General features: G+C 42.4%; 1 protein-coding gene and 1 pseudogene across 4 annotated transcripts; one reads left to right on the top strand and one right to left on the bottom strand.

Moving 5' to 3' along the window:
* Positions 1 to 1,833: 1,833 nt before the first annotated feature.
* On the top strand, positions 1,834 to 27,551 carry Znf184 (zinc finger protein 184). 4 transcript variants are annotated; one of them, XM_052727343.1, is made up of 6 exons: positions 1,834 to 1,938; positions 2,385 to 2,589; positions 3,766 to 3,833; positions 7,096 to 7,222; positions 7,727 to 7,822; positions 18,362 to 27,551. In XM_052727343.1, the coding sequence occupies exons 2-6, from the start codon at positions 2,583 to 2,585 to the stop codon at positions 20,311 to 20,313; spliced, it is 2,250 nt and encodes a 749-aa protein (XP_052583303.1). In that variant the 5' UTR covers positions 1,834 to 1,938; positions 2,385 to 2,582; the 3' UTR covers positions 20,314 to 27,551. The 4 variants fall into 4 exon arrangements, with proteins under 4 accessions (XP_052583303.1, XP_052583302.1, XP_052583304.1 ...); XM_052727342.1 differs by lacking the exon at positions 1,834 to 1,938 and adding an exon at positions 1,940 to 2,043; XM_052727344.1 differs by lacking the exon at positions 1,834 to 1,938 and adding an exon at positions 2,062 to 2,242.
* On the bottom strand, positions 14,856 to 18,158 carry LOC128103654 (elongation factor Tu, mitochondrial-like; annotated as a pseudogene).
* Positions 27,552 to 27,846: the final 295 nt, after the last annotated feature.

The raw sequence follows: 27,846 nt of genomic DNA, 5'->3' as shown, positions 1-27,846 counted from the left end.
TGACCTTCATATTAAAACACTTCATAGACAACTAGATTGTTGCTGTTGAAAAAAGTTTAAGGTGACAAGAGAGGAAAAGTCCAATAACCCAAAACTTAGAGACTATGAGCAGCCAGGGTTTTTGGGGTTTTTTTTAATCTTTCTTACATTACACTAGAGAAACAATGAAAACATGAAGTTTTTAGTGAAAATTCGTGACCCACGAATTTCATGTTACCCAAGTTGTCTCCCATATTTAAAGCCTCAGAAATAATAATAAAAAAAAAACATTTATTCCTGAAAAGGCCTTAGGTAAACTCCTTCCAATTTCTTCACTTGCCCACCAACTATTCATGATAATCCAGCAGTCCTTTTTGTTGTCCATGTGACCTCAAGCAAGTTACTCAATCTATTTGTTACTTAATTTCCATTGACGTAAAGTAGGAACAATTAGAGAAAAGTATATCCACTTAATTGCTTTAAGAATTAACTTACTAGATGCAAGGCACTTGGGACCTTGCTTGGCACACAGGAAGTGTTGACAGCTGGTTTTAATCTGATCCCTGCTTCCTGACTATTATGAACACGTTGACTTTCTGTCTTCTGTCCTTCGTGTCTATTCCTTTCTTTTACTCAATTTCAATTTTCTTTGAAATCATAGAGATACTTCTAAAGAGTATCCTCTACTGTTTCTCACCAGCAGCAGTTCAATTTTCTCAAATATGCCTCCAATAGTTGCCACATTTTAAAATATGCCTTTTGGGGGCTGGAGAGACCGTTCAGAAGTTTCTAGTAACCATGTCCAGTGTTAGGGTTCTGGAGAAGCTCTACAAAAGACCACCATCCAAATATGCAATCAACAAGAACGTTCTTTATTTCAGCATGCTGGGGCGGACCATCCTACAAAAAGGCAAAATGGCAACGACCCCCAGAGAAGTACATAAGCTCCTTTTAAGCACAGATAAGGGGAGTTCCTAGGGCTGTTAGGTCATTTTAGATATGATTGGCTTAAGCAAGTGGCAATCATATTAGTATGTTCTGATTGGCCAGGGCTAGTTAGGGCTGGTCAGGGCTACAGTTTTCCATTTTGGGGCAAGTCTGGACTAGTCGTAGGGTTTGTCCTTATTTGGTTATTTGCTGACTGGCACAGGTCTGGCCTGGCCTGGTCTGGCCCGGCCTGGCCCGTGTAGTTTCAGCCTCCTTGTCCTTGTTGTTGGGGGTGTTAGAGATTGATTGTCCTTTGTGGCTCTTTCAGAAACTGCTTGTTCAGTCTCGGGAAACTGAAATTGAGGCCTGATCTCTGAGAGAAGAATGAACAGAGAGCATTAAAATACTGTACCACCACCTCCTTCCGTTTTCTTTAGCATTTAAAAAAATGTGGGACGTTTTTCGAAGACATAAAAACAATTCAATGGGTAATGACAGATATTTTCAAAATGACAAAAATCATATAAAGAATAATGCAGGTCAGGTAATAAAAGTAGGGCTGAATGGTGAAATGTACGCTTGTGTTTTGAAATTCTCAGTGTGGGAGGTCCTGACCCTTGGGAGGTGGAGAAAGTGGATCAGGAATTCAAGGCCAGCTACATCTATATAGCAAGTTTGAGGCCATCCTGAGGAGCATGATACCCTGCCCCAAGATCTCCGAACCAAAACTCTGCAGGTGTGTGTATCTGTCTTTGTTCCAAAGACTAGTATATGACTACCTCTGCTCACAATCCAAGCAATCAGACACAAATAGTAGATAGGCGCAACCTCCGGACCCACCAAGTGGGACCGAAACATTTGTGGAACCCTGGGAAAAGTAATTCAGAAACGCCGCGTGTTGCATTCTGGGAAGTGTGGTCCTTCGTGCTCCCCGGCATGTGGCGCGCGCGTGTGTTGGAGGGAGGAGGAAAGAAAGGGGAGCGTCTGCCCGACCGGAAGTGACCGCTAAACCGACTGTGGGCGTGGAAAGAGGTGGGTATCTGGCCAGTTCCCCGGCGTAGGCTCCAACCCTTAGGTTTGTTGACCAGCCCACGCGATCCAGGATCCTAACGAGTGCGTCACTAGACAGGAGTCCAGGTATCACCATGGCAACCGCCAGGCCCCAGGGAGTGTGACGTCACCTTGCAGGCCGGGAGGAAGCCGGGGAGCTAGGGAAGGGGGCGCGCCTCCCCTCGGTGATGGCGGGGCCGCCCGTTCCCCAAGGCTTTGTTCCTTTGTTCTGGGCCGGGCCAACTGAGCTGCCGGGCAGCCTGCCCTCTGGTGTGCCCCGCAACAGGTGTGTCTGGCCGCGGACCCGGTGGAGAGCGCCTGGTCAGACTCGAGCTAGAGCTTTGCCTAGCAGAGCTGCGCCCTCCCTTTCCACTGTGTGTTTCGGTGCAGTAATCCAATCCTCTCCTGTGCTCTCCGCTCTTGGGCAGGACCTCCTGGCCACTCGGCACGTGTCTGAGGTGCACTGCAAGACGTGTGCTGCAGACTGCATCCTGTGCCCTGTAAGCCAACCTCGGAGGGCATAAGGCACCCACCCTGGAAGGGGAGCGGGACATTCAAGCCCCAGACTGAAGCTGCCTGGGTATCCACGTGTCCAAGTTCTAGCGGAACACAGTCGAGCTCCTGAGATGGCAGGTAATGGGGACTACCGGGGCAGAGCCGGCTGGTGGGGGCCGAACTGAGAGGTGGGAGGAGGAAGCAATGTGGCTAGGGGTAAAAGAAACCTAATTACATCATCCAAAGAGACGGGGAGAGTTAATTCTGTCTCCTGGACGTGAGAATTTGAAAAGGAACAACAGTTCAGAATATCTGATCCTCTTGCTATTTTTCTTTATTTCATTTTAGAATAATAAATTGTTGTAGTCAGGAAAAAAAGTAGTATTCTATCTCTTCAATGCAAAGATAAGTTTTGAAATATCTTGCAGATAGCAATTTTTCAAGCTTGTGGCGGTGCGAGTGTGGCCTTAAACTCGCCATTTTGGGTGCAAACAACATAGTTGTTGTTTTGTTCCTTTTTACCAAAAGTGCCTGTTCTTGTGATCTTAAAAGCACTAGCGACTGTCCGTCCTTTCACAGTGCTACTCTGACCTGTGAATTCAGCTGTTAGAACTCCCCAGTTCTCGTTCGAGTAGCCTGGCCTCATTTCTTTTGATAGGTCCATGTGAGAACTCTAGACTTCTGAGAAGTCTTTTTCCTAGTTAGCACGTTTCTTACATTATAGTGCCTAAAAATAAATATAGTTCTTTACATGTTATTTAAAAAATACCTGAGAGTATAATATGTTACTATTTTTCCCTCAAAATATTTTGTTAAAATTTTTTTAGATTGATTTTTATTTTATGTGTACGAATGCTTACTTTTCATTAGGTATGCATGGTTGCACAGGTGTGCATATTGTGTGTGCCACTAAACTCCCAGAGTTCCACAAGTCCTTGCTTCCTTAGTGTCGGGGTTAAAGGCACGCACCTTCGTCCCCTGCTGTTGACTGACATTTTATGGGTAGCGGAGAAAAGACAGCAGGAATGTCTTGCCTCACTTAATGAGGACCTCAGATTTAGCTGTATGAGCCCTGTGAGTAGTTAAGTGTCAAAAGACAAAGCTGAATCTTAAAGCAGTGTTTTGTTTTGTTTTTTCCCCCTGAGCCTACTCAGGACAGTACAGAGACCTCAGCTGAATCTTTCTGGGGGACTGAGGGATTCAGACATAAAGGAAGGAGAGACATGGTTGTTATTTCCAGGAAGAAAAATGAGTTTTTCTGTATTGCTGGGAACAACAGACTAGTCAGATTCACTCTGGCCTCTTCCTCCTTAGGCCTGTCCTTTGCCGACTCTGCCAGTCTCCATGAGGGACATCCTCTACTTCCATCAACTAGGTTTCGGGTAAGTTGAGATTTTCTTAAGTGCCTTGTTGTAGAATATTATTTTAAGGTGTGTTACTTTTGTTTATGTTGCATTTGTTTAACTCTGTGAAGCTGTGTTACTTTGTCTAAAACACCTGATGGTCTAATACAGAGCTGAACGGCCAATAGTGAGTCAGGAGAGAGAAAAAGGCGGGGCTGGCAAGCAGAGAGGATAAGGAGAGGAGAGATCTGGGAAAAGAGAAGCAGTAGCCAGAGGAGGAGGAGGACTCAGGGGCCAGCTACACAGCAAGCCAAAGAGTAAGAGTAAGATTTACAGAAGTAAGAGAATGGGAAAAGCCCAGAGGCAAAGGGAAGATAGATAATTTAAGAAAAGCTGGCAAGAAACAAGCCAAGCTAAGGTCAGGCATTCATAATTAAGAATAAGCCTCCATGTGTGATTTATTTGGGAATTGGGTGGTGGGCCCCCCAAAAGAGCCAAAAAACAACAACACCATGTCACTTCTCAGAATAATGTGTCTTTTATTGTGAGGTCTGTTTACCCCCAAATCATCATTGGCAAGTCTTTCTGGGCTCTCATCTGTCTTGTGATCTCATCTGGATCCTGCTCTGCCTCTCCAGTTTCAAGGATTCATGCACCATTTACCTCTTACCTAGTATCTTGTAACACTACTGGGTTGGGGGGAAAAGTAGCACAACATTTAATTCACTTGAATAGAGTAAAATGGCCAATAAAAATCAAAACAGGCAAGTTTATGGAAGGCGAAATGAGTGCTGTAGATCTGAGGGAATGTGTGGTTTGCAAGGGACAGAGAGTTACATGGACGATGTGGAATTGTACTCTCTGAGGGACAAGTGACATTTGAATATTGGAGTGAAAAACCGAGTACAGGTATGGAGAGGGTTATGAGTAGAGGTGTGCAGGTAAGCACTGCTAACAGCCACAGATTCAGAAAGATTTGGAGGAGCTGGCTTATTTTGGAAAATTGAATTCAGTCAGAATATGAAAGATCTCGAATATCTAATGAGAAATGTGAGGCTTTATTCTCTAGGTCATCTTTGAGCCATATTAGATTTTAATGTAGGAAAAATGACCTGATAAAGTTGTTGGGAAAATGTATCTTCTTGAGAACTTAGACAAAAGAAAGAATGAGTGAGAGAGAAAGAATTTTTCCACAGGCCTTAATGAACCTCAGAGCCTTCCTTCATCGGGTTTCCTATGCTCACTCAGGCCACACATCCTAGTTCTGCCCAATTTCAACTTAAGGACTTTTAGCATCACTTTTTTCTATTGAGGAATATTGTGACAATAAACTGTATGCATTTAAAGTATATTGTCATTCTTCTATATTCTAGAGGAATTGGTTCTAGGACCCCTAACAGATTCCAAAGCATGTAGATCCTCAAATCCCTCACTTAGACGGCACAATATTTGCATATAACCTGTCCACATCCTCCTGTGTACGTTAGTCATCCTAGATACTTATCTAATAAACTGTAAATACTGTGCAAATACAGTATATGCAGTTGTTTTACTGTATTTAGGGAGTAGTGACAAGAACAATATCTGTGCATGTTCTTTGAATATGTTTAACCTACAGTTGGTTGAATCTACAGATGCAGAGGCCAACTGTAATTGGATAAGTTTTAACATACATGGAAGTTCATAAAACCATCATCATGTTCTAAGTAGTTAGTGAACATATCCATAGTCAGAAGATATACTTTGTGTGGCTTGAATACTTTTAAATTTAGTGATTCATTTGACTTTTCTTTTGCTTAGAATATGAGCCATCTTATGAATGATCAGAGAGTACTGTAAAGGAAGGTAAAGTAGCTCATATTGGGTGAAGTGTTCAATACATATGTTAGTTTCCTATTGTTACTATAATTAATTATAGAAGCTTAGTTTGCTCAAAACCATAGAAGCAAAAAATCCAAAATGAAGCTGGGATTAGTGGCACAGGCCTTTAATCTCCCAGCACTTGGGAGACAGAAGCCAGCCAGGATTATATAGCAGGGCCATCTCTCAAACTAGCGACTCCACAATATAGTCTTTAAGCCAACAGGAATATTTGGGTATATTTTAAAGATGTAAAGATCTCACTTAAAATTTTTTTTTTTTGCCGAGTTAATTGTAATGGTATGATGTAGTGATCTTAAGATCGATTGTATCTTAATTTGAACAATGCTTAATCCTATGCAGCTCTTAAACACATAGGCCTATTTTGAGCTGTTGTTTTCTTACTGGACTTTATTCTGTAACATGACACTGTTTCAGTTGCTTTATACTTTGGTGTCCTTTGCAATGTAACAGGGCAGCTGGGTGTGATGGCACATGCATTTAGTCCCAGCACTGCGGAGGCAGAGGCAGGCTGACCTCTGAGCTTGAGGCCAGTCTGGCCTACAAAACGAGTTCCAGGACAGCCAAGGTTGTCACACAGAGAAAGAAACTCTGTCTCAACAGCCCCCAACAACAACAAGCTGTAATAGGACAAGTCTCCTCCTCCATCCCATGTTGTCATAAAGTTGTTGGATATTCCTGCACATTATAGATAGTAAAAATGTTATTGATGATAGCAGTTATTAATATTCGCTTCTTAGAACTCAGAGGTAAGGAAGAACAAGGACAGTATTGGCCAGTAATGCCTGAGCACTTACTTGGATGCCTGAATTAAGCACTTCACAGGGAAAAAAGGTTTGCTTTTGGTTTTTGGTGCTGAGGATTGAACCTACGGCCTTGCCCATGCTCTGCCAATGTGAGCTACATTACCACCCTCCACATAGAACATTTATTTTATTCTTAATAACAATCCTATGGGTATTATGTAGATGGATTTTTCTTTGGGCCGCCAGCTCACAAATAATGACATGGAGACTTATTAATTATGAAGACTTGGCCTTAGCTTTGGCCTGTCCCATAGCTCTTATAACTTAAATTAACCCATTTGTGTTCATCTATTGTTCTGTCACGTGCCTCATCACCTCATCTCTCCATCCTGCCCATGCTGCTTCCTTGGTATCTGGCTGGCGATTCTGCCTGCAAGTCCTGCCTGTGCCTCCTGCCTAGCTATCCGCCATTCAGCTTCTTATTACACCATCACAACAATTAATTTTCACACAGTGTGCAAATATCACACAGCAAACTATTTTAAATTTTTCCAAAAGTGGACATCCTAGTGACATGCTAGTATCACTTTAGTTTATCACCTGTCTTGCTTCTATGGATATTGTTAATTTTACCAATTTCCTAAGGCTAAGCAATAGAATACTTGATGTTTTAGGAATCAGTGACCTTTAAGGATGTGGTTGTGAACTTCACCCAGGAAGAATGGAAACACCTGGATCCTACACAGAGAGATTTGTTCAGAGATGTGACGTTGGAAAATTATACACACCTGGTCTCTATAGGTGAGGGTGATGCCCCCAAGTTAAGATGAGGATGTGGGGTGAGGGTGTATACCTGGTCTCTGTAGGTAAGGGTAACCCTAAATTTATATGGTGTGGGAGGCAAATGCACACCTCATCTCTGTAGGTAAGGGTAGCCCGAAGTTTTGATGGAGTGTGGGGAGGAGGGTACATACCTGGTCTCTGTAGTGAGGGTGACCCCAAATTTAGATGAGATGTGGGAAGCCCATTATCTCTTGTGCTTAGATGTGATTGACATCTAAGTTTAGAAACCAACAATTTTAAATTTTGGGAGTTTCTCCTCATTATTAAGTGGAACAGCAGACTAATCTATCTCTCTTGAGATCAGCCTCTCAGTTGCCCCATTGTTTATGACAGTTGACATGCTATTCATCGCACCAGATTTTTCCCATGTGGAATATCTTAGAAATAGAGTGGTGAGATTACATTCTGATCCAGTGCTTTTTCCTTATTGCAGACAGATTCCTTTTTTTCTCCTCTGAGCAGGACTGCAGGTTTCCAAACCTGATGTGATTTCCCAGCTAGAACAAGGGACAGAGCCATGGATTGAGGAGTCATGCATTCCTATTGCTTCCATGGAAGGTAAGTAGTGTGTGACAACAGAGGACTGCTCTCTGCAGGTGCCAGCCTGGTGAGAAGTGACTCTGTGTAGATGTGCACTCAGAGCATCACCTGTGGAGAGATGAGATTCTCTTTCACATTCTCTTTAGAGGAGGCATCCTTCCTGATTGTTGTAAAGCAGACTCTCAAACAGAGCTCTGCACTCCCTCTTCCCACTTTCTTTTGATCCAGGATTGTCCCCTCACTCTCTGTTTTCGGGTTTCAAATGGAAACACATGATATCCCCAGATGCTTTCACTCAACACTGGCCATCATCCAGTCTCTTTTCTTTGTCTCCAACCAAACTAAAATAAAAGTGAGTTCCACACCTGCAGCTTTTTTTTTTTAAAGCACATACTCCCTTCTTACTCTAATGCATAGTTTCATATTCTGTCACTTTATCATTCTGTCCTTGAGATTCTGAATAGTTCTGAATAATAATCTTCTAAGTCATCAGTTTCCAAACTGCACAAGGAATTTCTTCAAGGTCCTGACTCTGGAATAACCTAGTCACTCTGTTTATTGCTGTACTATTCACAATAGCCTAGATGCCCATGAACCCAGGAATAGATGAAGAAAATGTGATACATCTACACTGGAATTTTATTCAGCCATAGAGAAAAATGAAATCATAGCCAGGAAGTAGTGGTAGCCTTTAATCCCAGCATTCGGGAGGCAGAGGCAGGCAGATTTCTGTGAGTTCGAGGCCAGCCTGGTCTAGAGCAAGTTCTGGGACAACCAAAGCTTTTACACAGAGAAATCCTGTCTAGAAAAACTAAAAAGAAGAAAAAAAAATGAAATTGACATTTGCAGTACCGTTATGTTCTTTGTATCCTAAGTTTTTTCAGGACTCTCATGGCAAAGGGATGTTGAGCTTTGTCTAATGCCTTTTCTGCATTTATTGAGGTGATCATGTGATTTTTGTCCTTAGTCTATTTACGTCTTATTTACAGATATGTATCTATTGAATCAGCCTTGCATCCCTAGGGTAAAAAAACTGTGGTTGTTATGTATGATCTTAATGTGTTCTTGAATTTGGCGACCAGGTATTTTGGTGCAAGTTTTTGTTCCTGTATCAGTCTGTACTTTGTTGTTGTTTTGTCTTTATCAGGTTTTGATATCAGAGTAATACTAGCTTTATAAAATGAGTTTGGTGTATTCCCCTCTGTAGCTGGAGTTTTTCTGCCTGGCCCACAGTCAGGACAAATCTCTGACACCCGCCAGTCCCAAGCCGTTCAAACCCGATCAAGTAAACATAGAGACTTATTTTGGTTACAAACTGTATGGCCGTGGCAGGCTTCTTGCTAACTGTTCTTACAGCTTAAATTAATCCATTTCTATTAATCTATACCTTGCCACGTGGCTTGTGGCTTACCGGTACTTTACATCTTCCTTGTCCTGATGGCGGCTGGCAGTGTCTCCCTCACCCAGCTTCTTGTCCTCTCTCTTCTCCTCTCTTAGTCCCGCCTATACTTCCTGCCTAGCCACTGCCAATCAGTGATTTATTCATTGACCAATCAGCAACACATTTGACATATAGACCATCCCACATCACTTCCCCTTTTCTTTTCTTAAAAAGGAAGGTTTTAACCTTTACACATCTCCAAAGTCAGCTTGGTATATTTGGGAATTTGGGCGTAGCTTCTCTTACTACTTCCTGCTGGAGGGGGGCGCTGTATCTTCTGGGGAAACAAAGAAAATTTTAGGATCATGGAGTAGTCCGTGAGGCTGTATCATCTGAGCCAGTTGCCTTGAAACGGTTTTGGATGTTGGATCATCTGGGCCATGGTGTCATCGGAGACCTTTCAGGTGGTCTTGGCTGGTCAAACCTGATGTGTCTTAATCTGGAACAAATCCATAGCCTCTTGCTTTCTGTGGAAACAAAAGAGACTCTTTTCCAAAGCAACATATCCTTACATCCAAATTTTGAAGTCAAAGTATCTTTAAAATATACATACTGGTTTAACTCAGCTTCCTTTACAATCAAACATCTCTCTGTAGTTAAGAATCCCAAAGACAACACAATCCAGACTCTCTGTGTAATAGTCATCTCTACGTGGCTTATTTTTTATATTAATTTTACTGTCTCTTTAAAGACTTTATTTTTTAAAACCATGTATTTGTTTTTATACTGTATATATCACCTTTTTTTGTCTCTTTCAAGCCTACGTATATTTTACACACATTTTAAACTATTACATCTGAATCTGTCTTATTGTGAATCTGTTGCTTTAAGCTGCAGCATCTGTGGCTGCTGGCTCCGCCCACCTCAGTTTCCCAACATGGCGGCAGTATGCTTACCGCCAGCTCTGGGAGCCATCGTGGGTCTATGCTTTTATCCAAGCAGCATGTAGCCCAGAAACCTCTTTTTTTTTTTGTTTTGTACTAGCAAAGGCTAAATCCACAATGCAGCTTAATGTGCCACTTGCAGAGGCCTCATTCCCGCCATATGGCGGCAGGTCGAGCGCGCACACTAGGAACCCGCCAGTAGCTCAAACCGGCAGCTGCCGCCCATTTGAGAGAGACAATTAGGAACTGTTTTTAGCTCCGTTTTAGAATCCTTTTTCTCAGTTTTTAGGTGGAAACTCTTGCCACCACGTTGGACGCCATTTGTAGCTGGAGTTTTTCTGCCTGGCCCACAGTCAGGACAAATCTCTGACACCCGCCAGTCCCAAGCCGTTCAAACCCGATCAAGTAAACATAGAGACTTATTTTGGTTACAAACTGTATGGCCGTGGCAGGCTTCTTGCTAACTGTTCTTACAGCTTAAATTAATCCATTTCTATTAATCTATACCTTGCCACGTGGCTTGTGGCTTACCGGTACTTTACATCTTCCTTGTCCTGATGGCGGCTGGCAGTGTCTCCCTCACCCAGCTTCTTGTCCTCTCTCTTCTCCTCTCTTAGTCCCGCCTATACTTCCTGCCTAGCCACTGCCAATCAGTGATTTATTCATTGACCAATCAGCAACACATTTGACATATAGACCATCCCACATCACCCCTCCTTTTCTTTTTTTGTGAAACAGTTTGAGAAGTATAGGTATTAGCTCTTCCTTCAAAGTTTGGAAGAATTCAGCAATAAACTCATTTGGCCCTGGACTTCTCTTTGTGGGGAGACTTTTAATTACTGTTTCAATATTGTTACTGTTATGGGTCTGCAAACATTGCTTACATCTTGGTTTAATTTTGCTAACTCACATGTATTTAGGAATCTATCCTTTCGCCAAGATTTTCTAGCTCTTTTGAATATATTTTCAATGTATTCCCTAATTATCCTCTGGATGTCATTGGTGTCTTTTGTAAGCAGTTCCTTTTGAATCTCTAATTTTGCAAAGGTGCATCTTCTGTTCCTTTTGTTGGTTTGGCCTAAGATTGTCAATCTATTTATCTCTTCAAGGAACTAACTCTTTGACTTTATGCATTGTCCTTTTAAGTCCCTGTTTCATTATTTTCAGCCCTATTCATTATTTCTAGTCATGTGCTTTTGGGTTTGGCTTATGTCCAGTTTGCTTTCTATTCCTGTGATAAACATCATGACCAAAAACAACTTGGGAAGGAAAAAGGTTTTTTGGCTTAAACTTCCTGGTCATAGTCCATTATTGAAAAGCCAAGGCCAGGACTCAAAACCATATAGGAACCTGGAGACAGAAACTGAAGCAGAGACCATAGAGGAACACTGCTTATTGCCTTGCTCGCCATAGCTCACGCTGCTTGCTTGTTACTACAACCTAGGACCACCTGCCCAAAGGTGGCACCATCCACAGTGGGCTGGGCCCTCCCAGTTAATGTTAATCAAGAAAATGCCCCCACAGACCTGCCTACAGGCCAATCTGATCCAGGCAGTTCCTCAGATGAAGTTTCACTTCCCAGATTATTCTAGCTTATATCAAGCTGACAAAAAACTACTCCAGCTTGTTGTTTTTTGTTTGTTTATTTTTTAATTTAATCTTATTATTTTTTTCTAGAACCTTGAAGTTGGGAGCAGGAGAGATGGCTTAGGGTTTAAGAGAGCTTGATGCTCCTCCAGTCTACCCAAGTTCAGTTCCCAATAGCTTCGTAGGGTAGCTCACAATCACCTTGACTCCAGGTCCAAGGAATTTGCTATCTCTGTCCTCTGGGCACAGGCACCCATGTACATATGTTCACACACACATTAAAATTAATGTCTGTGTGTGTTTAACACTGAGATATATCATTAGATTGTTTGCTGTTTGTCTTATTTTTTCTTTTTTAATTATGTGTAGGTGTGAATGTCAGCATGTGGGTATGCACATGCGAAACCCACACCTCTGGTTCTTTTTTTTTTAGGGGCCAGTGGTTAATGTATGCACATACAGCTATAAACTTAAGAATTACCTTAGCTTCTGGTAAATTGTGCTATCATTTTCTTTTGAGTCTAGGAAGTTCTTTATTTCCTCCCTGATTTCTTCAATGACCCCACTGTTCATTCACATGTATCTTGTTCAGTCTCCAAGAATTTGTATTGTTTCTGTGGCTTCTCTTGTTGATGGTTTCCAATTTTATTCCATTATGACCTGATGAGATACAATGAATTAATTTTGATCCTTTTGTATTTATTAAGGCTTGCTTGTGGTCTCTAAGATGATTTCAAGGGCTGCTGAGAAGAGTGTACGTTCTATATCTGATGGGTAGAATGTTGTGCAGATATCTAATTCCAACTGATACATGGTATAATTTAGCTCTGAAGTTTCTTTGGTGATTTTTAATTTGGAAGACATCTAAAGGTGAGTATGGATTATTGAAGTGTTTCAGTATTTCTATATGAAGACCTTTCTGGCCTTTCATGCCTTTCAGTATTTGTTACATTAAATTGGGAACCCAAACATTTGTTATATCTCCTTAATAAATTGTCCCCTTTGTTAATATGCAGTGGCCTTCTTTATCTATTCTGACTAGTTTCAGTTTGGGATCTACTTTATCCAATATCAGAATAGTTATGCTAGCTTAATGTAAGTTTGCATTTGCTTAGCCAGTGGTGGTGGTGATGGTGCATGCCTTGAATCCCAGCACTGGGGCAGAGGCAGGTTGATCTCTGAGTTTAAGGCCAACCTGATCTACAGAGCAAGTTAAAAGTTTGCATTTGTCTGGTAGGTTGATTTCCATTCTTTAGAATCTGTTTGAGTGCCTTTGAAGGGAAAGTGTGTTTCTAATAGACAACAAGTAGTTGGATCTTGTTTTGTAATCCAGTCAGTTGTGTTTTTATATTGGTGAGTTGAGGCCATTTGCATCTGAAGTTATTATTGAAGAGTTTGCAGTGTCCTATGGTTTTGTTGGTTGTTTTGGTTGAGTAGATTATTGCTATAGTTCTTTTCTTTGTTCCTTACCAGTGGTAGGAGTTTTCTGGTTTACTGTGTTAGGCATGCTAGATTTGTTCCTGGCTCCCATTTATGCGTCTATTCTTGTCATGAAAAAAATGTATTCTCTCATATACTTTTCTTGGGCTGTTTCCCCTTTTCTTGCATATTGTATCCCTTGAAGTGTGCTCTGCAGTGTCATAATTGCCTTAGGTTGCACTTTGTCTTAGTCAGGGTTCCATTGCGTGAAGAGACACCATGACCAGGGCAGCTCTCATAAAGGAAACATTTAATTGGGGCTGACTTACAGTTTCAGAGGTCTAGTCCATTATTATCCTGGAAGAACATGGTGGTGTGCAGGAAGACATGGTGAAAGAGCTGAGAGTCCTAGTCTTGATCATCAGGCAACAGGAAGTAAACTGAACTAGGCGTAGTTTGAGCATAGGAGACCTCAGAGCCCACCTCCACAGTGACACACTTCTTCCAACAAAGCCACACCTACTTCAACAAAGTCACACCTCCTAATAGTGCCCACCCCCTATGAGCTGATGGGGGCCAATTGCATTCAAACTACCACATGCTTGTCTTGAAATGTTTGAAAAGATAACTTTTCTGAGGATAACAATTTTTTAATTTTTAATTTTATTATTTTGTGTGTATGGGTGTTTGCCTCCATGTATACATGTATATCTGTCACCACATTCATGCACTGCCCCTGGAATTCAGATGAAAGCATTGGATCTTCAGAACTGGAGTTTAAGACAGTTGTGAGCCTCCATGTGGGTTCTGGGAATCAAACCCAGCACTCTGGAAGAACAGCCAGTGTTTGTAACCATTGAGCTATCTCCAGCCTCAACAATCTCTCTTTTTTTTTTAATGTGTATGATTGTTTTGCCAGCATGTATGTATGTGCATTATTTGTGTGTCTGGTGCCCACACGGCCTGAAGCTCAGAAGAGAGTGTCAAAACCTTGGAACTGGAGTTACTGATGGTTGTGAGCCACCATGTGGCTGTTAGGAACTGAACCTGGGTCCTTTGCAAGAGCAACAAGTTTTTTTAACCACTGACTCACCTCTCCAGCCCCAAGGTAACAATCTTAGTGGTTAATTTACTTCCAGGGTTTGAAATATCAACTTACTTTTCTGGCTTTTTGGGTTGTCAATGAGAGATCTGATGTTATTCTGATAATTCTCTGATGTATGTGAGTTGGTATTTTCCCCACATAATACAGTTTTAATATGTATGTATGTATTTTGTAATTTTGACGTCTTGACTATCTCATGTTGCTTATGTCTGTCTGTGGTTCTATATGCTTGTTGTGTATGGATGCTCTTTTTTCTCCCCCTTGTAGGTTTGCATAATTTTATGCTATAATTCCATTAAATTGTGCCTTTAGAATTTATCTCAGTTCCTTTTCCAGATTCTTAGATTTTGTCTATGGAACTTATCCCAGAGTTCTTGGCAGATTTGTTTATGCTCATTAATTTTCCTTTTTATCTTTGTCTGAATGTATAATTGTCTCAGCCTTGACCTTCATCTCTGAAATTTATTACTCTGCTTGGTATTACCTATTAATATACTTTCTACTTTAGTTTTTAGAAATACTATTTATTCATTTGTGGTGTGTGTGTGTGTGTGTGTGTGTGTGTGTGTGTGTGTGACTGTTTTGCCTACATGTATGTTTCTTTACCACATGCAGGCCTGGTGCCCACAGAGGTCAGAAGAGGGTGTTAGATCCTCTGGAACAGGAGTTTCAGGCACTTGTGAGCCACTCTGTGGGTGTTGGAAGCAAACCCAGGTCCACTGCGAGAACAGTAAGTGGTCTTAACTGAGCTGCTTCTCCAGCCCCCAGTTGCCTCCTTCTTGAGGATGTCTTGGAGACCTGTAATCCTGATGTGTGTTTTATCTCACTGGTCTGCTTGTTTTTTTTGCAGCTTGGTTATCAACGTCCTCAATTACTTCTCCACATACTGGGTATAGGAATATGTTGGTCAGTGCCCATAGATTTTTGTATGTAGAAAAGTATAGATTGCTTTTGTGAGAGGTGTGGTAGTAATCAGCATGCTGTTCTAGAACTTTCTCTAATCCTTCATTCTTTTCCTAGATAATTCTCTTGATCATTGAATAGAGTATGTGACATTGTGTGGACATTGGTTGTGGTCGATGTCACTTTGCCTTCATATGTTTCATACTTGTGATTGGTTATCAAGCACTTTTCTCTTTCTTAACAGCACAAGACTCTGTGTTCTTTTTCTTAACAGCACAAGACTCTGTGCTTCACCCTACAGTACATCCAGAAGATATTCTTTGTTGCATTTCTTTTATGTGTGTGTTGGCCAGGAGTGCATGTGTTTGTGTGGAGGTCAGAGGCCAACTTGCAATAGTCCGTTCTCTCATTCTGTGTGGGTCATGGGGATTGACTCATTGTTAGGCCCAGCAGCAGCAGGCACCTTCACTGACGAAGCCATTTCAGCAGCCTCAGAAGATATTCTTTGTGATTATTTGCTATACAAACCTACTTCCCTGGGTACCATTCCTCTTGGTGAACACATGCATCTGAAACACATTGCTAAAGCTGTGCTGCAGTGACTGTAATTGCTCAAGTTCTGCCACTGTGAAGCTGCCTGCACTGCTGCCCACTGTCCATTATCTATGGAGCTATGGGGAGGAGATAGTTCTGCCACTGTGGAGCTGCCTACACTGCTGCCCACTGTCCATTATCTATGGAGCTATGGGGAGGAGATAGTTCTGCCACTGTGGAGCTGCCTACACTGCTGCCCACTGTCCATCATCTATGGAGATATGGGGAGGAGATAGTTCTGCCTACACTGCTGCCCACTGTCCATCATCTATGGAGATATGGGGAGGAGATAGTGGGCAGCATGAGGTCTGCCATTCTGTTCATGCTTGTGGTGGTTGTGACTGGACTTACAATACACTGTCTTTTCTTACCGTTGTCCTGTTGCCAGTGGAACTGGAGGATGTTTTCTTTTATCCTATCATCCTTGAGGGTCTTCCTCACCGGTCCTGTTCTTATATATATTCCTGTGGCTTCAAGTGTTTTCTTTCCTCTTAAGCTGAAATTTTGTATCTTACACATAAACATCCTGTTATAATGCTGCTTCTGGCATCTTCCACTCCTATACCCATATAATCCTCCATTTCTTTTTGTCAAATTCCAAAATGGTAGACTTGAATTTGTTATCTTTCCTACCATAAATTATTTCCTCTCCTATTTACAACTCTTAATTTTTAGCAAAGATGGAATTCTTACTTCTGATTTCCAGGCTAACAGTCATAAATCTTTGTTAAGTCTCTCCTGTTTGTTTGGAGTTTACATCAGCATTCTTAAAATTTTGCTTTGTTGCTCATTAATGAGGAATTTCAATTCATACTGCGTCTTTCAGAGTCAGTCCTTTTCTTTGTACCCTTAGTGGTCTCTGGTTACCTTTTCCCCCCTAAGTTCATGGAATGGTTTATTTGCCTACATTACAAGTGGCAGTCCACTTCTTGTGAGCAGATGTGTTCATTGTACTCATTCTTGGACGAAGCTTGTGTCCACAGGAAGGAACACTGACCAGGGCAGCCCTGAACTCAAGAACCTGAGCAGAAATTCAGCTCATTTCCATTTGAGATTCTGTTCTCCTTTGTCATGGAAGGTGTTTCAGTGATGGGGACAGTGGTAGTAGCCTAGTTGCGATCCTGCAAGGTGCAGTGCTGGCCTTTCTCTAAGAACGTGGGCTGCCACAAGCATAGGCTGAGCATAGGTCCTCTCCAGGCATGGGAGGTTCCTTCTCTGGAGGCAAGATAACATGATAGGCCATGCCCCAAGTCAGGGAGAACATGACAGGCATAAAATGAGACACAAAAGGTTTGTGGTGGTCACCCTCCCCCTTACTGAGGATGTAAACATGGGCCTCCACCCTTTGGTGGCTTTGGGTAGAAGAGCCTGGCTGAACTATGACCAAACCATGTTCAGATCCTCCTGCCTCTACCTTAGACCAGAGCACCCATGTTATCCCCTGCCTCAGTCCTCTCCAAGCTCTTGTGGAATGTCTCAATACCCATCATCACAGTGCGAATGTCCTTGTTATATCCCAACAACTCACACACATCTCCCTTCTTCAAAATACCATGCTCTAATGTACCTGTCACCACTGTATCCCAGCCAGGAATAGAGTAGACTGACTCTGTGGGTAGCAGAAAGTGTTTCTCCAGGTCCCAGGTGAGCACCAGGATGTAAGCATCCACAGCATCCAGCAACTTTTACACTGACTTCACACCTAGCTCAGAATCACATTCCACAAGGGCACAGAGAGCACAGAGCCTGTAATGACTGGAGTCCCTGCTCCTTCATAGCCAAACTAGGTGAACAGCTTCTGGATCTCCACCTATGTTATCTCCCAGCATCTCTGAGTTCTGCATAGTGTCTGCCTTGTTCATATACACCACGGCATGCTTGGCCCCAATCTGTTTAGCCATTGTGCTCTTGCATCTGGGGTATGGGACCATCATCTGCCGTCACCACCAGAGTCATATGCTTTAAGTGATCCTCCATGCTTGGGGAAGTCTTTGTGGGCAGAGGAGCAGGCAGGACTGCTGGACTCCACATGGGCTGCACTGATAGTGATACCTGAAACTCTCCTCTGAGACACTGTCTGTGTCCTCATCTTCTTGAACTTAGCTCTACCTCCTTCAGCTGGAATTTTTGTGATGATTGTGGTCAGGGTAGTCTTACCTGGGATTCCATGTGGCCAGTGCTACTCACATTCACATGGGGTTTGTCATGCATGAAGGTCTTCAGAGCCTTCAGTGACTGCAGCCAACCTTGTAGCAGTGGGGTCAGGCTGACACTTAGGCCACTGGAGCAGGGTGTCACTTGCAAGAAGGAGGGGGCCACCAGTGTGGTAGTACTGCATCAATCTTCCAGGTACTGAGATTAAAAGTGTGTAACACCACAACCAGCTCACCTCTTAAATTTAACTATCACCTTAAATGTCATTTTTATTGGTCCTTAGAGATCATCTATAAAATTGAAGTAAACAATCTTTTTCCAATTTCGGTTTATTTTCCTTAGCTCTTTCCACTTTCTCACCAAATAATAAGGTTATATATTTGAGAACCCTGAAAAGATTAGATAATCTCCAACAAGGACAGTTTCCTTTTGCTCTGTCCGGAAAATACTGGCATTTTATTTTCTTTCAGACTGGAAGATAAGACCTGAGAATAGTGTTTCACTCCTAGAACTTGACATCTCTAAAGAACATCTGTCTTCAGAGGCAGTAGTAAACAGCTGCAAAAGGGATGATTCTTACAGCTCCAGTGTCTTAGAAACGTGGAAATCTGATAGGAGTTTAAAGAACCTTCAGGCAAACCAACAAACTCGGTCAAGGAAAGTAAAAGTAACTGAGAAAACAGCACTCACTTGTGAGAACAGTCTTGGTGTGAGTTCAAGCCTTGTAACACAAACAGAAGTAGTTCTAGAACAAACTTCACTCAAAACAAGAGCCAAGCAGAATTCACACCCCGTCAAAAAAGAGAAGCTGTGTAAGTGCAATGAATGTGGAAAAGCTTTTACTTACTGTTCCGCTCTCATTCGTCATCAAAGAACACATACTGGAGAAAAACCCTATAAATGTAATGAATGTAACAAAGCTTTCAGTCGAAGTGAAAACCTTATAAATCATCAGAGAATTCATACAGGAGATAAACCATACAAATGTGACCAGTGTGGAAAGGGTTTCATTGAGGGTCCATCTCTCACTCAACATCAAAGAATTCATACTGGAGAAAAGCCCTATAAATGTGATGAATGTGGGAAAGCCTTTAGTCAGAGGACCCATCTTGTTCAGCATCAGAGAATTCACACTGGTGAGAAACCATATACTTGTAATGACTGTGGAAAATCCTTTAGCCAGAGAGGTCACTTTATGGAACACCAGAAAATTCATACAGGAGAAAAACCTTTCAAATGTGAAGAATGTGAAAAAACCTTCACCAGGAGTACACACCTTACTCAACATCAAAAAATTCATACTGGAGAGAAAACCTATAAGTGTAATGAGTGTGGGAAGGCCTTCAATGGGCCTTCAACATTTATCCGTCACCATATGATTCATACAGGAGAAAAGCCTTATGAATGCAATGAATGTGGAAAAGCCTTCAGTCAGCACTCAAACCTGACTCAACATCAAAAAACACACACCGGTGAAAAACCCTATGATTGTGCCGAATGTGGAAAATCCTTTAGTTACTGGTCATCCCTTGCTCAACATCTGAAAATTCATACAGGAGAAAAGCCCTACAAATGTGGTGATTGTGGAAAGGCCTTCATTTACTGCTCATCCCTTACTCAGCATCGGAGAATTCACACTCGAGAAAAACCCTTTGAGTGCAGTGAGTGTGGAAAGGCTTTCAGTTATCTGTCAAACCTTAATCAGCATCAGAAAACTCACACCCAGGAGAAAGCCTATGAATGTAAGGAATGTGGGAAAGCCTTTATTCGAAGTTCATCTCTTGCTAAGCATGAAAGAATTCATACTGGAGAGAAGCCTTATCAATGTCATGAATGTGGGAAAACCTTCAGCTATGGCTCATCACTTATTCAGCATAAGAAAATCCATACTGGTGAAAGACCTTACAAGTGTAATGAATGTGGGAGAGCCTTTAGCCAGAAAATACACCTTACACAACACAAAAGAATTCATACAGGAGCAAAGCCGTATGCATGTCCCAAGTGTGGTAAGACCTTTCGACACTGTTCATCTCTTGCACAACATCAAAAAACTCACACAGAAGAAAAACCCTACCAGTGTAACAAATGTGAAAAATCCTTTAGCCAGAACTCCCATCTGACTCAGCATCAGCGAATTCACTCGGGAGAGAAGCCCTATAAGTACAGTGAATGTGACAAATCCTTTACCCAGAGCATGCACCTAAGTGAACATCAGAGTACTCACACTGGAGAGAAACGTTACAACTGTAATGAATGCCCAAAGACTTTTAGCCAGGACACATACCTTATTCAGCATCAGAAGAGTCACTCAGGAGAGAAGCTCTTTGGGTGTGGTGACTGTGGAAAAGCCTTCAGGTATCGCTCTGCTCTCACCAAACACCAGAGACTGCACCCTGGCACAGCTGCTCTGGGAACATCATAAATATAGCTGCTGTATTCTTCGTTTTTTAGTGATGAATCAGAGCGGGGTGAGGAACTCCTTAAGGTATTTTAAATTTTTCCTATCTCATGATGAGATAGTCCATTGGGCTGAACTAGGCCAAATATGTTATTAGCATTGTGACAAGCTACTTTAAGTTTCTTTTGTGAATGAGGTGAAACAAAAGATTGAAAGATGATTTGAAAGGTAGTTTGGAGTTTTATACTCAGTTTTGTATATTTACAATATATTCTTAAATAGTTGCACTATTCATCCACATTTTGTCTTGAATCTACAATGTGTGTGGGTTTTTGCATGTTTTACTAGGAGAAATTTGTATTTCAGTAACTAAGAATTTGTTTTGCTCCTGTTCTAATGCACTTACGTTATTCAGGTAACTGGTCCTTAAATAAAAATAATTACAAAATACAATCAAACTCAATTGCCTGTGACTATTAAAATTTGTCAGCAGGTTCATTGGTGTGTACCTGTATTTCCAGCTGCTTAGGCTGAAGTGGAGGGTCACAGGCCCTGGAGTCTAAAGTAGACTGGACAGTACAATGAATTCTCATCACAAAAACCAATATTTCCTCTTTCAGCTTTAAAATAATTTGTACTAGGAGTCACAGCTAGAGAGGTCTGCTCCTACAATGTGTGGTGCACCTGGTTGCCCATGGTGTCTTGGTTGGGGTTGCAATAACAAATAGTTATGGTTTAAACAAGAGAATTTTATTTCTCACAGTTCTGAAGGTTGGAGTCTGGAAAGGTCCACTGTCTGGTATAGTCTGCTATGTCCTTAGGTGCTTACATGGCAGAAAACAGAAATCCTGTTCTTGAGTGTTCTATGGTTGAACCTTCCAGACACTCATTCGTAATAACACCATATTGGGGAGTAAGTTTTCAGTTTATGAATTTGGAGATAATTTAGTCCTAACAACTGAGAACAAGATTTAGTGCCAAGGCTGCCCTTAAGACTCATGTCAGTTGGCCCAGGGTATGGAACCAAGGCTTCAGAAAATCTGCAGCCCTAGTGCTCACTTTTTGAGACATAATCTCTGTTGTGTAGCCCTGGCTGTCCTAGAACTTATAGTGTAGACCAGGCTGGCCTTGAACTCACATCTGCCTATCTTTGCCTCTTGAGTGCTGGGATTAACAGCATGTGCTACCGTGTCTAGCTATTAAACTTCTAATTTGAGCCCTGGAAAGAACAATTGACCTAAGCTCCTTTAGTTAGTTGCTCTTCTCTTTCTCTCTCTCTTTTTTTGGAGGGGGGCAGATTTTCAAGACAGGGTTTCTCTGTGTAACATCCCTGGCTGCCCTGGAACACACTCTGTAGACTAGGTTGTCCTTGAACTCACAGAGATCCACCTACCTCTGCCTCCCGAGGGCTGGGATTAAAGGCGTGCGCCACCACCACCGGCCAGTTGTTCTTCCCCTTGGCTGTTCACAGCTTAGTTTATTCAGCCCACATGATGTAGCTGTTGAGTGTCATCTGGTTTATATAGATTTTTCTCAAGCTCTGGGAGGCAGGTTGACTTGCTTCTTCCCCAAAGTACAAAAACTAAGCTACAGTGTAAAGTTATTCATTTACACTTGGTTTCCTTGTATCAGAATCAGAACAATATTTTATACATCCTAGAGCATGATCTACATTAACCGTGCTTTCAGTTTTGAATGAGTGACTTCATGAAGTACACAGCAAGCAAAAGGTGTACAAGGGACCACAACAGTCCTCTGTGTATTGTTCCAAATTTAGTCTATTTGTCACCAAAGTGAAGTTTTTTTTTTAAGATTTATTTTTACTTATGTATATATGTGTGTATCTGTGTGAGTGAATGGCGTATGTGTGTGGGTTACCTAGAAGGTAAGAAAAGGGCCTGGGACAGGCAGCTGTGAGCTGCCCACAGTGAATGCTGAGTGCTGAATTCCTGCCCTCTTCAGGAGCAGTAAGCACTCCTAACCACTGAGCCATCTCCAGCCCTGGACTACACTTAAGATGATTGGGTAAGGACATCCTCTGCTGTGACCATCCACCAACCAGTCTGAGTTATTTTATGAGCCCAGCTCAGGTTTTCAATTGGAAATCATGTGTAGCTATTAGAAACCAAGATTGTTAGCTGGGTGGTGATGGTTACACATCTTTAGTCCCAGCACTTGGGAGGCAGAGGCAGGTGGATAACTGAGTTGGAGGCCAGTGTGTTGTACAGATTGTTTTCTTATGGAAATTCTGGCTTTGCTACAAAGCCTACTATAAATGAGCATGGATACCTGCTGGTGTAGATGAATACTCACTATTAAACCCGCACATAGTTCCTATTCTGTCCTCTAGTCTGTTAGTGCTGGAAGATGTTGGCAGTCAATAATTATTTAAGAAATATGGCAGAACAAGTTAATGTTTAAAGAAGGTCCATTAACTGTCCCCTTTTTAAACTGTAATTAGGGGTTTCTTAGTGGTTAAGAATATTTGTTTCTGCCCCACCAATTCCCAAATACCCAGTAGCCAGAGGCTTAATATTACTTATAAATGCTCAGCTGGTAGCTCAGGCTTATTGCTAACTAGCTCTTATACTTAAATTAAGCCATAATCCTTATCTGTGTTTAGCCACGTGGCTTGGTACCTTTTCTCAGTACAGCATTCTCATCTGCATCTGGCTGATGATTCCCGACTCTGCCCTTCCTCTTCCCAGCATTCTCAGTTTGGCTTTCCTGCCTAACTTCCTGCCCAACTACCGGCCTGTCAGCTTTTTATTAAACCAATTTGAGTGACAGATCTTTACAGTGTACAGGATTATTCCATAGCAGGTGTGGCTTGTGTTATTTACTGAAAAGTAGTCGCTCTCCAATGTTCCCATAGAGATGTGAGGAACAGGAAACAGCAAAAGCCATATTATGGCTTTGCTGATATAGCTAAAAGCTCATATATGAACCAAGCCAGTGACAGTCACTGAGGAAAAAAGGACATTTCAGAAGTGGGACCAGCAGTGCTTGATAGCCATCTGTGTGGCAAGGAAATGAGTTGCTGCAAATAACATCAGATTCCACTGGGATAAAGGTATGTGTGGTTTGCTCCTTGCCCCCTTGGATTTCGGGCAGGCAGGTTCCTGCTATGCCAGACTTCACCAGATGCTTGAGCGTTTATCATTGCTGACTGTGCCCCTGAATTTGAATAGCACTTCCCAGTTGGGATGGTTAATATTTACTGCCACCTTGGTTGGATTTAAAACCACCAGGAACCAAACCTCTAGGTGTTGCCTGTGAAGGTTTCCAGAGAGGATTAACTGAGGAAGGAAGACCACTCTGTGTGGCAACATCACAGGGGCTAGGGTCTGGTGCACAGTATGAGCAGAGTGTGGTGGCTTGAATGACAATGGCTCCCATAGGCTCATAGGGAGAATAGGAGTAGGTGTGTCTTTGTTGAAGAAACTGTGTCACTGTGGGTGAGCTTTGGGGTTTGAGAAGCCCAAGCCAGGCCCAATGTCTCTCTCTTCCTGCTCCCTATGGATTCAGAAGGAGAACTCTCAGTTCCTCCAGTACCATGCCTGCTTCCTGTCATTCTTATAATGGACCAAACCTCTGAACTGTGAGTAGGCCCCAGGTAAATGCTTTCCTTTATAAGAGTTGCCATGGTCATGGTGTCTCTTCACAGCAACAGAAGTGACCTAGATAGATCAGCCAGCATTCCTCTCTGTCTGTTTCCTGACCTCAGACAAAGCTGCCTAATGCCTTACCTCAGCTGACACTGCCATGCCTTCATTGCTGTGTGGGGCCTAATGAACCCTCCCAGGCTGTTTCAGTCAAGTACTTTGTCACAATAAGAAAAGTAGCTAATGCACCAGTCACTGTGACTAGTAACATACAGTCTAGTGTAAGCGATACTGTGTTAGATCCCCTGATAGACAGAGAGAAGGGCCATGACCAGATAATAAAAATGGTAAAATTCCAAAGTGGCTGGCTTCTTCCTCACCCTCTGGACCTAAGACAAAAGCCTGACAGTTTAAAACAGACTTCGAGAATGTTTCCCCCCAGCCAATAGGGCCCCTCTGCCTGTGTCCTGGACAAGTTTAAGGTCAGACCAGGATGAGTTTAGCCCAAACTTGTGGACCAATCAGCCTCCCTGTGTTTATTCAAATTGACCAACCCTAAATTAGGGGTAGGAAGACCATCTAAAAGACCCTTAACATGCCCAGCCCTCAAGGAGAGACCAGAATTCCAGTTCCTGCATCACGTCACCCCTTGGCTTTGCAGAGGGTCTTTGTTCATGCTTACTGCATGTGTTTCTCCAACCCTAATAAAAGCCTTTCTTTACCAGCAGATTATGTCTGCTGTGTCTGGGATCTACCCCTCTGCTGCCTGTTGGGCTACAGATTTTTTTCCCTGCCTTTTAATTCTTTAACTGGCTGAGAAGAGGAACCTGATCAAGCTCCATAGGTGGTAACTGTATCACTGCAGTCAGTAGAAAAGGCTGGATTAAAGATGAGTTCCCTTTTAAGCATGTTGGTAGTGGTGCCAACAGAATATTGCACTGGATCGGGACCCCTAGGAAGGAACATTAACTGACTGAGAAAGGTCTATGTGGAGATGTGGGACTACACAGAGGCAAGGGTTTAAGTCTCAGCAGGAGAGTCTAGAGAGCAGGAGGAGAGGTGTTGGAGACAGAACTTTTGGGGAATTCAAGAACCACAGAGAAGAGTCAAAGAAGAGGTAAGTCAGAAAATAGGAGACTACAGCTGTGAGTTGAGTGAAGAAATCCCAAGGAAGGTCTGGGATGTATTCAGCCTGCACTGACTGGGCATTTGCTCCAGGAAGGATAGATATAATCTGCCAATAGAGTCCTTGTAGGTGGAGTCTTTCATCCAGACCATGATCAGCTCTGTTCCACCAGCCACTTCCCAAATAACCACTCAGAGACTTATTAATTATAAATGCTTGGCCAATAGCTCAGGTTTATTACTAACTAACTCATACAACTTAAATTAACCCATTTCTATTCATCTATGTGCTGCCTCAAGGCTCGTATCTTTTATCTCTCCTGCATGTCCTGCTTCCTTTCTGTCTGGCTGGAGACTCTCTGACTCTGTGCTGCTGCTTCTCAGGATTTTCTCTGCCCAGAAAATCCCGACTAGCCGTTGGCCAATCACCTTTTTATTAACAATGAGAGCAATACAATACTGTATATAAAGATTGTTCCACAAGTTCTCAGAACATTGAAGTTTTTAAATAGGTATAGTCACGTGGTTGAAAGTCACAAAAAGTACATGTTTTTTCCTAGAGATCTATAGTATACAATTATGGAGAAGAATTAAGAATGATGTGGAAAGAGGTCCAGAATCTACTGAGTGAAAAAGTTACTAATACAGCCAGAGAGAGAGAGAGAGACAGAGAGAGACAGAGAGACAGAGACAGAGAGAGAGAGAGAGAGAGAGAGAGAGAGAGAGAGGAAGGAGGAGGAGAGAGGCCACCAGCTATGGTGGCCTACTCCTGTGATATCAGCACTTGGAGTGGGGCCTGGGATGAAGTAGGAAGACTGCTGTTAACCAGCCTGAGTTACATAGCAAGACCCTGTTTAAGAAAAATGAAAGGTGTAACAGTCTGTGTGTGTGTGTGTGTGTGTGTATGAAACTCTAGAAAAATTCATATCAAAGATGGTGATGACTGGGGCTTCTAGACAGATGGAACACATGTATGGGAGTGACAAGTCTTTCACTATATTTTAAGTGTGCTTTTGGTGACCCCTATGCTGTCAGGGTTGGAATTTTTTCCCCCTGATTGTATTACTTTTTTTTTAAAGTGATAAAACACCATGATCAAGGCAAATTTGAAAGGGGTTATTTGGGCTCTTGGTTCCAGAGCATAAGAGGCCGTCATGGCAGGGATGCGGCAGGCCTAGCCACTGGAACAGCAGCTCAGAGCTCGCATCTTCAATCTCAAGCAGGAAGCAGGGAGGGTGAACTGAGAATGGCACATGGATTTGAAACCTCAAAGCCCACCCCCAGTGAGATACTTCCTCCAACAAGGCCACACCTTCTAAACTATCCAAACAGAACCCCCAACTGGGAACCAAATATTGAAATGCCTAAGGCTACGGGGGACATTCATTCCACCACACTAAGTGACAAAGATGCTGTATAGCTTTGTTTTCCCTTTCACAGACTATATAACTGGGTTTTAGGGAGACAGGTTAAGTTTAAGGGGCTCAGAGTGAAGATGGCAGGAAAAAGAACAGAGAAAATAGTCTAAAGGGGTCAAAATGTTAGAGGAACCTAGCCTGGTGACAAAGGCAGCATGTGCATTTAATGAAGTGCTTTTTGTTTAAGATTTATAATTTTTTTTTTTTCGAGACAGATTCTCTCTATGTAGCCCTGGTTGTCCTGGGACTTACTCTGTAGACAAGACTGGCCTCAAACTCCATTCTTGCCTCTGACTCTTGAGTGCTGGGGTTAAATATGTGTACCACCACACCCAGCTCAAAAGATTCATTTTATGTGTATGAGTATTTTGTCTGTGTAGCCAGAAGTTTTCCTGTGTCCCACCTGGTCCACAGCCGCTCAGACCCAAGTAAACACACAGAGGCTTATATTAACTAAAATTGCTCAGCCATTAGCTCAGGCTTCCTACTGACTAGCTCTTACCCTTAAACTCAGCCCATTTTTGTTACTCTATATGTCACCACATTTTCTGTGGCTTTACCTGTGTACCATTACATGCTGCTCCCTGGACAGCAGGCTGGCGTCTCCTGACTCAGCCTTCCTCTTCCCAGAATTCTCCTTGTCTGCTTATCCTGCCTATACTTCCTGCCTAGCTACTGGCCAATCAGCATTTTATTAAACCAGTGTACAAAAGCATTATTCCACAGCACTTCTGCATGTATGTATGTGCACCTGTGTCTGCTTGATATGAACAGAAATTTGAAGATGTTGGATCCCATGAAACTGGAGTTGCAGAGTATTGTGAGCCACCATGTGGGTTCTGGGAACTGAACTCAGGTCCTCTGTAGGGGCAAAAAATGTTCTTAACCACTGAGCCATCTCTCCAGCCCATGAATATGTTTGTTTGTTTGTTTCCCTCTTCATAGTAAATAATTAGCTACACTCATTTAAGCAATAAAATACATCACTAGGAAACTAAAAACCAAAAGGAAGCCAGGTGCACGCCTTTAATCCCCCAGCACCAAGGAGGCAGAGACAGGTGGATCTCAGCGTTAGAAGCTGAGATCTTGGTCTACAGAGTGAGTTCCAGGATAATCAGGGCTACACAGAAACCTTATCTCAAAAAAAAAAAAAAAAAAAAAAAAAAGAAAAGAAGAAGAAGAAGAAGAAGAAGAAGAAGAAGAAGAAGAAGAAGAAGAAGAAGAAGAAGAAGAAGAAGAAGAAACAGAACAAAATCCCAAAAGGAATAGAGTTAGTCAGGAGACAGAAAGATAGGGCATCTCTGCATATGTGGGATTCATAGGCATTACTAGTGGGTGTGAAAGTGTGAAGGACAGAAGATTGTAGATGGAGAGCAGATGGTAGCATATTTCACAGGAAGAGGAGGGAG

Source organism: Peromyscus californicus, unplaced genomic scaffold, assembly GCF_007827085.1.
Source record: "Peromyscus californicus insignis strain IS unplaced genomic scaffold, ASM782708v3 Scaffold_8__1_contigs__length_139910024, whole genome shotgun sequence".
In the NCBI taxonomy this organism is placed as follows: Eukaryota; Metazoa; Chordata; class Mammalia; order Rodentia; family Cricetidae; genus Peromyscus; species Peromyscus californicus.
This window is presented reverse-complemented; position numbering and strand designations above follow the sequence as displayed.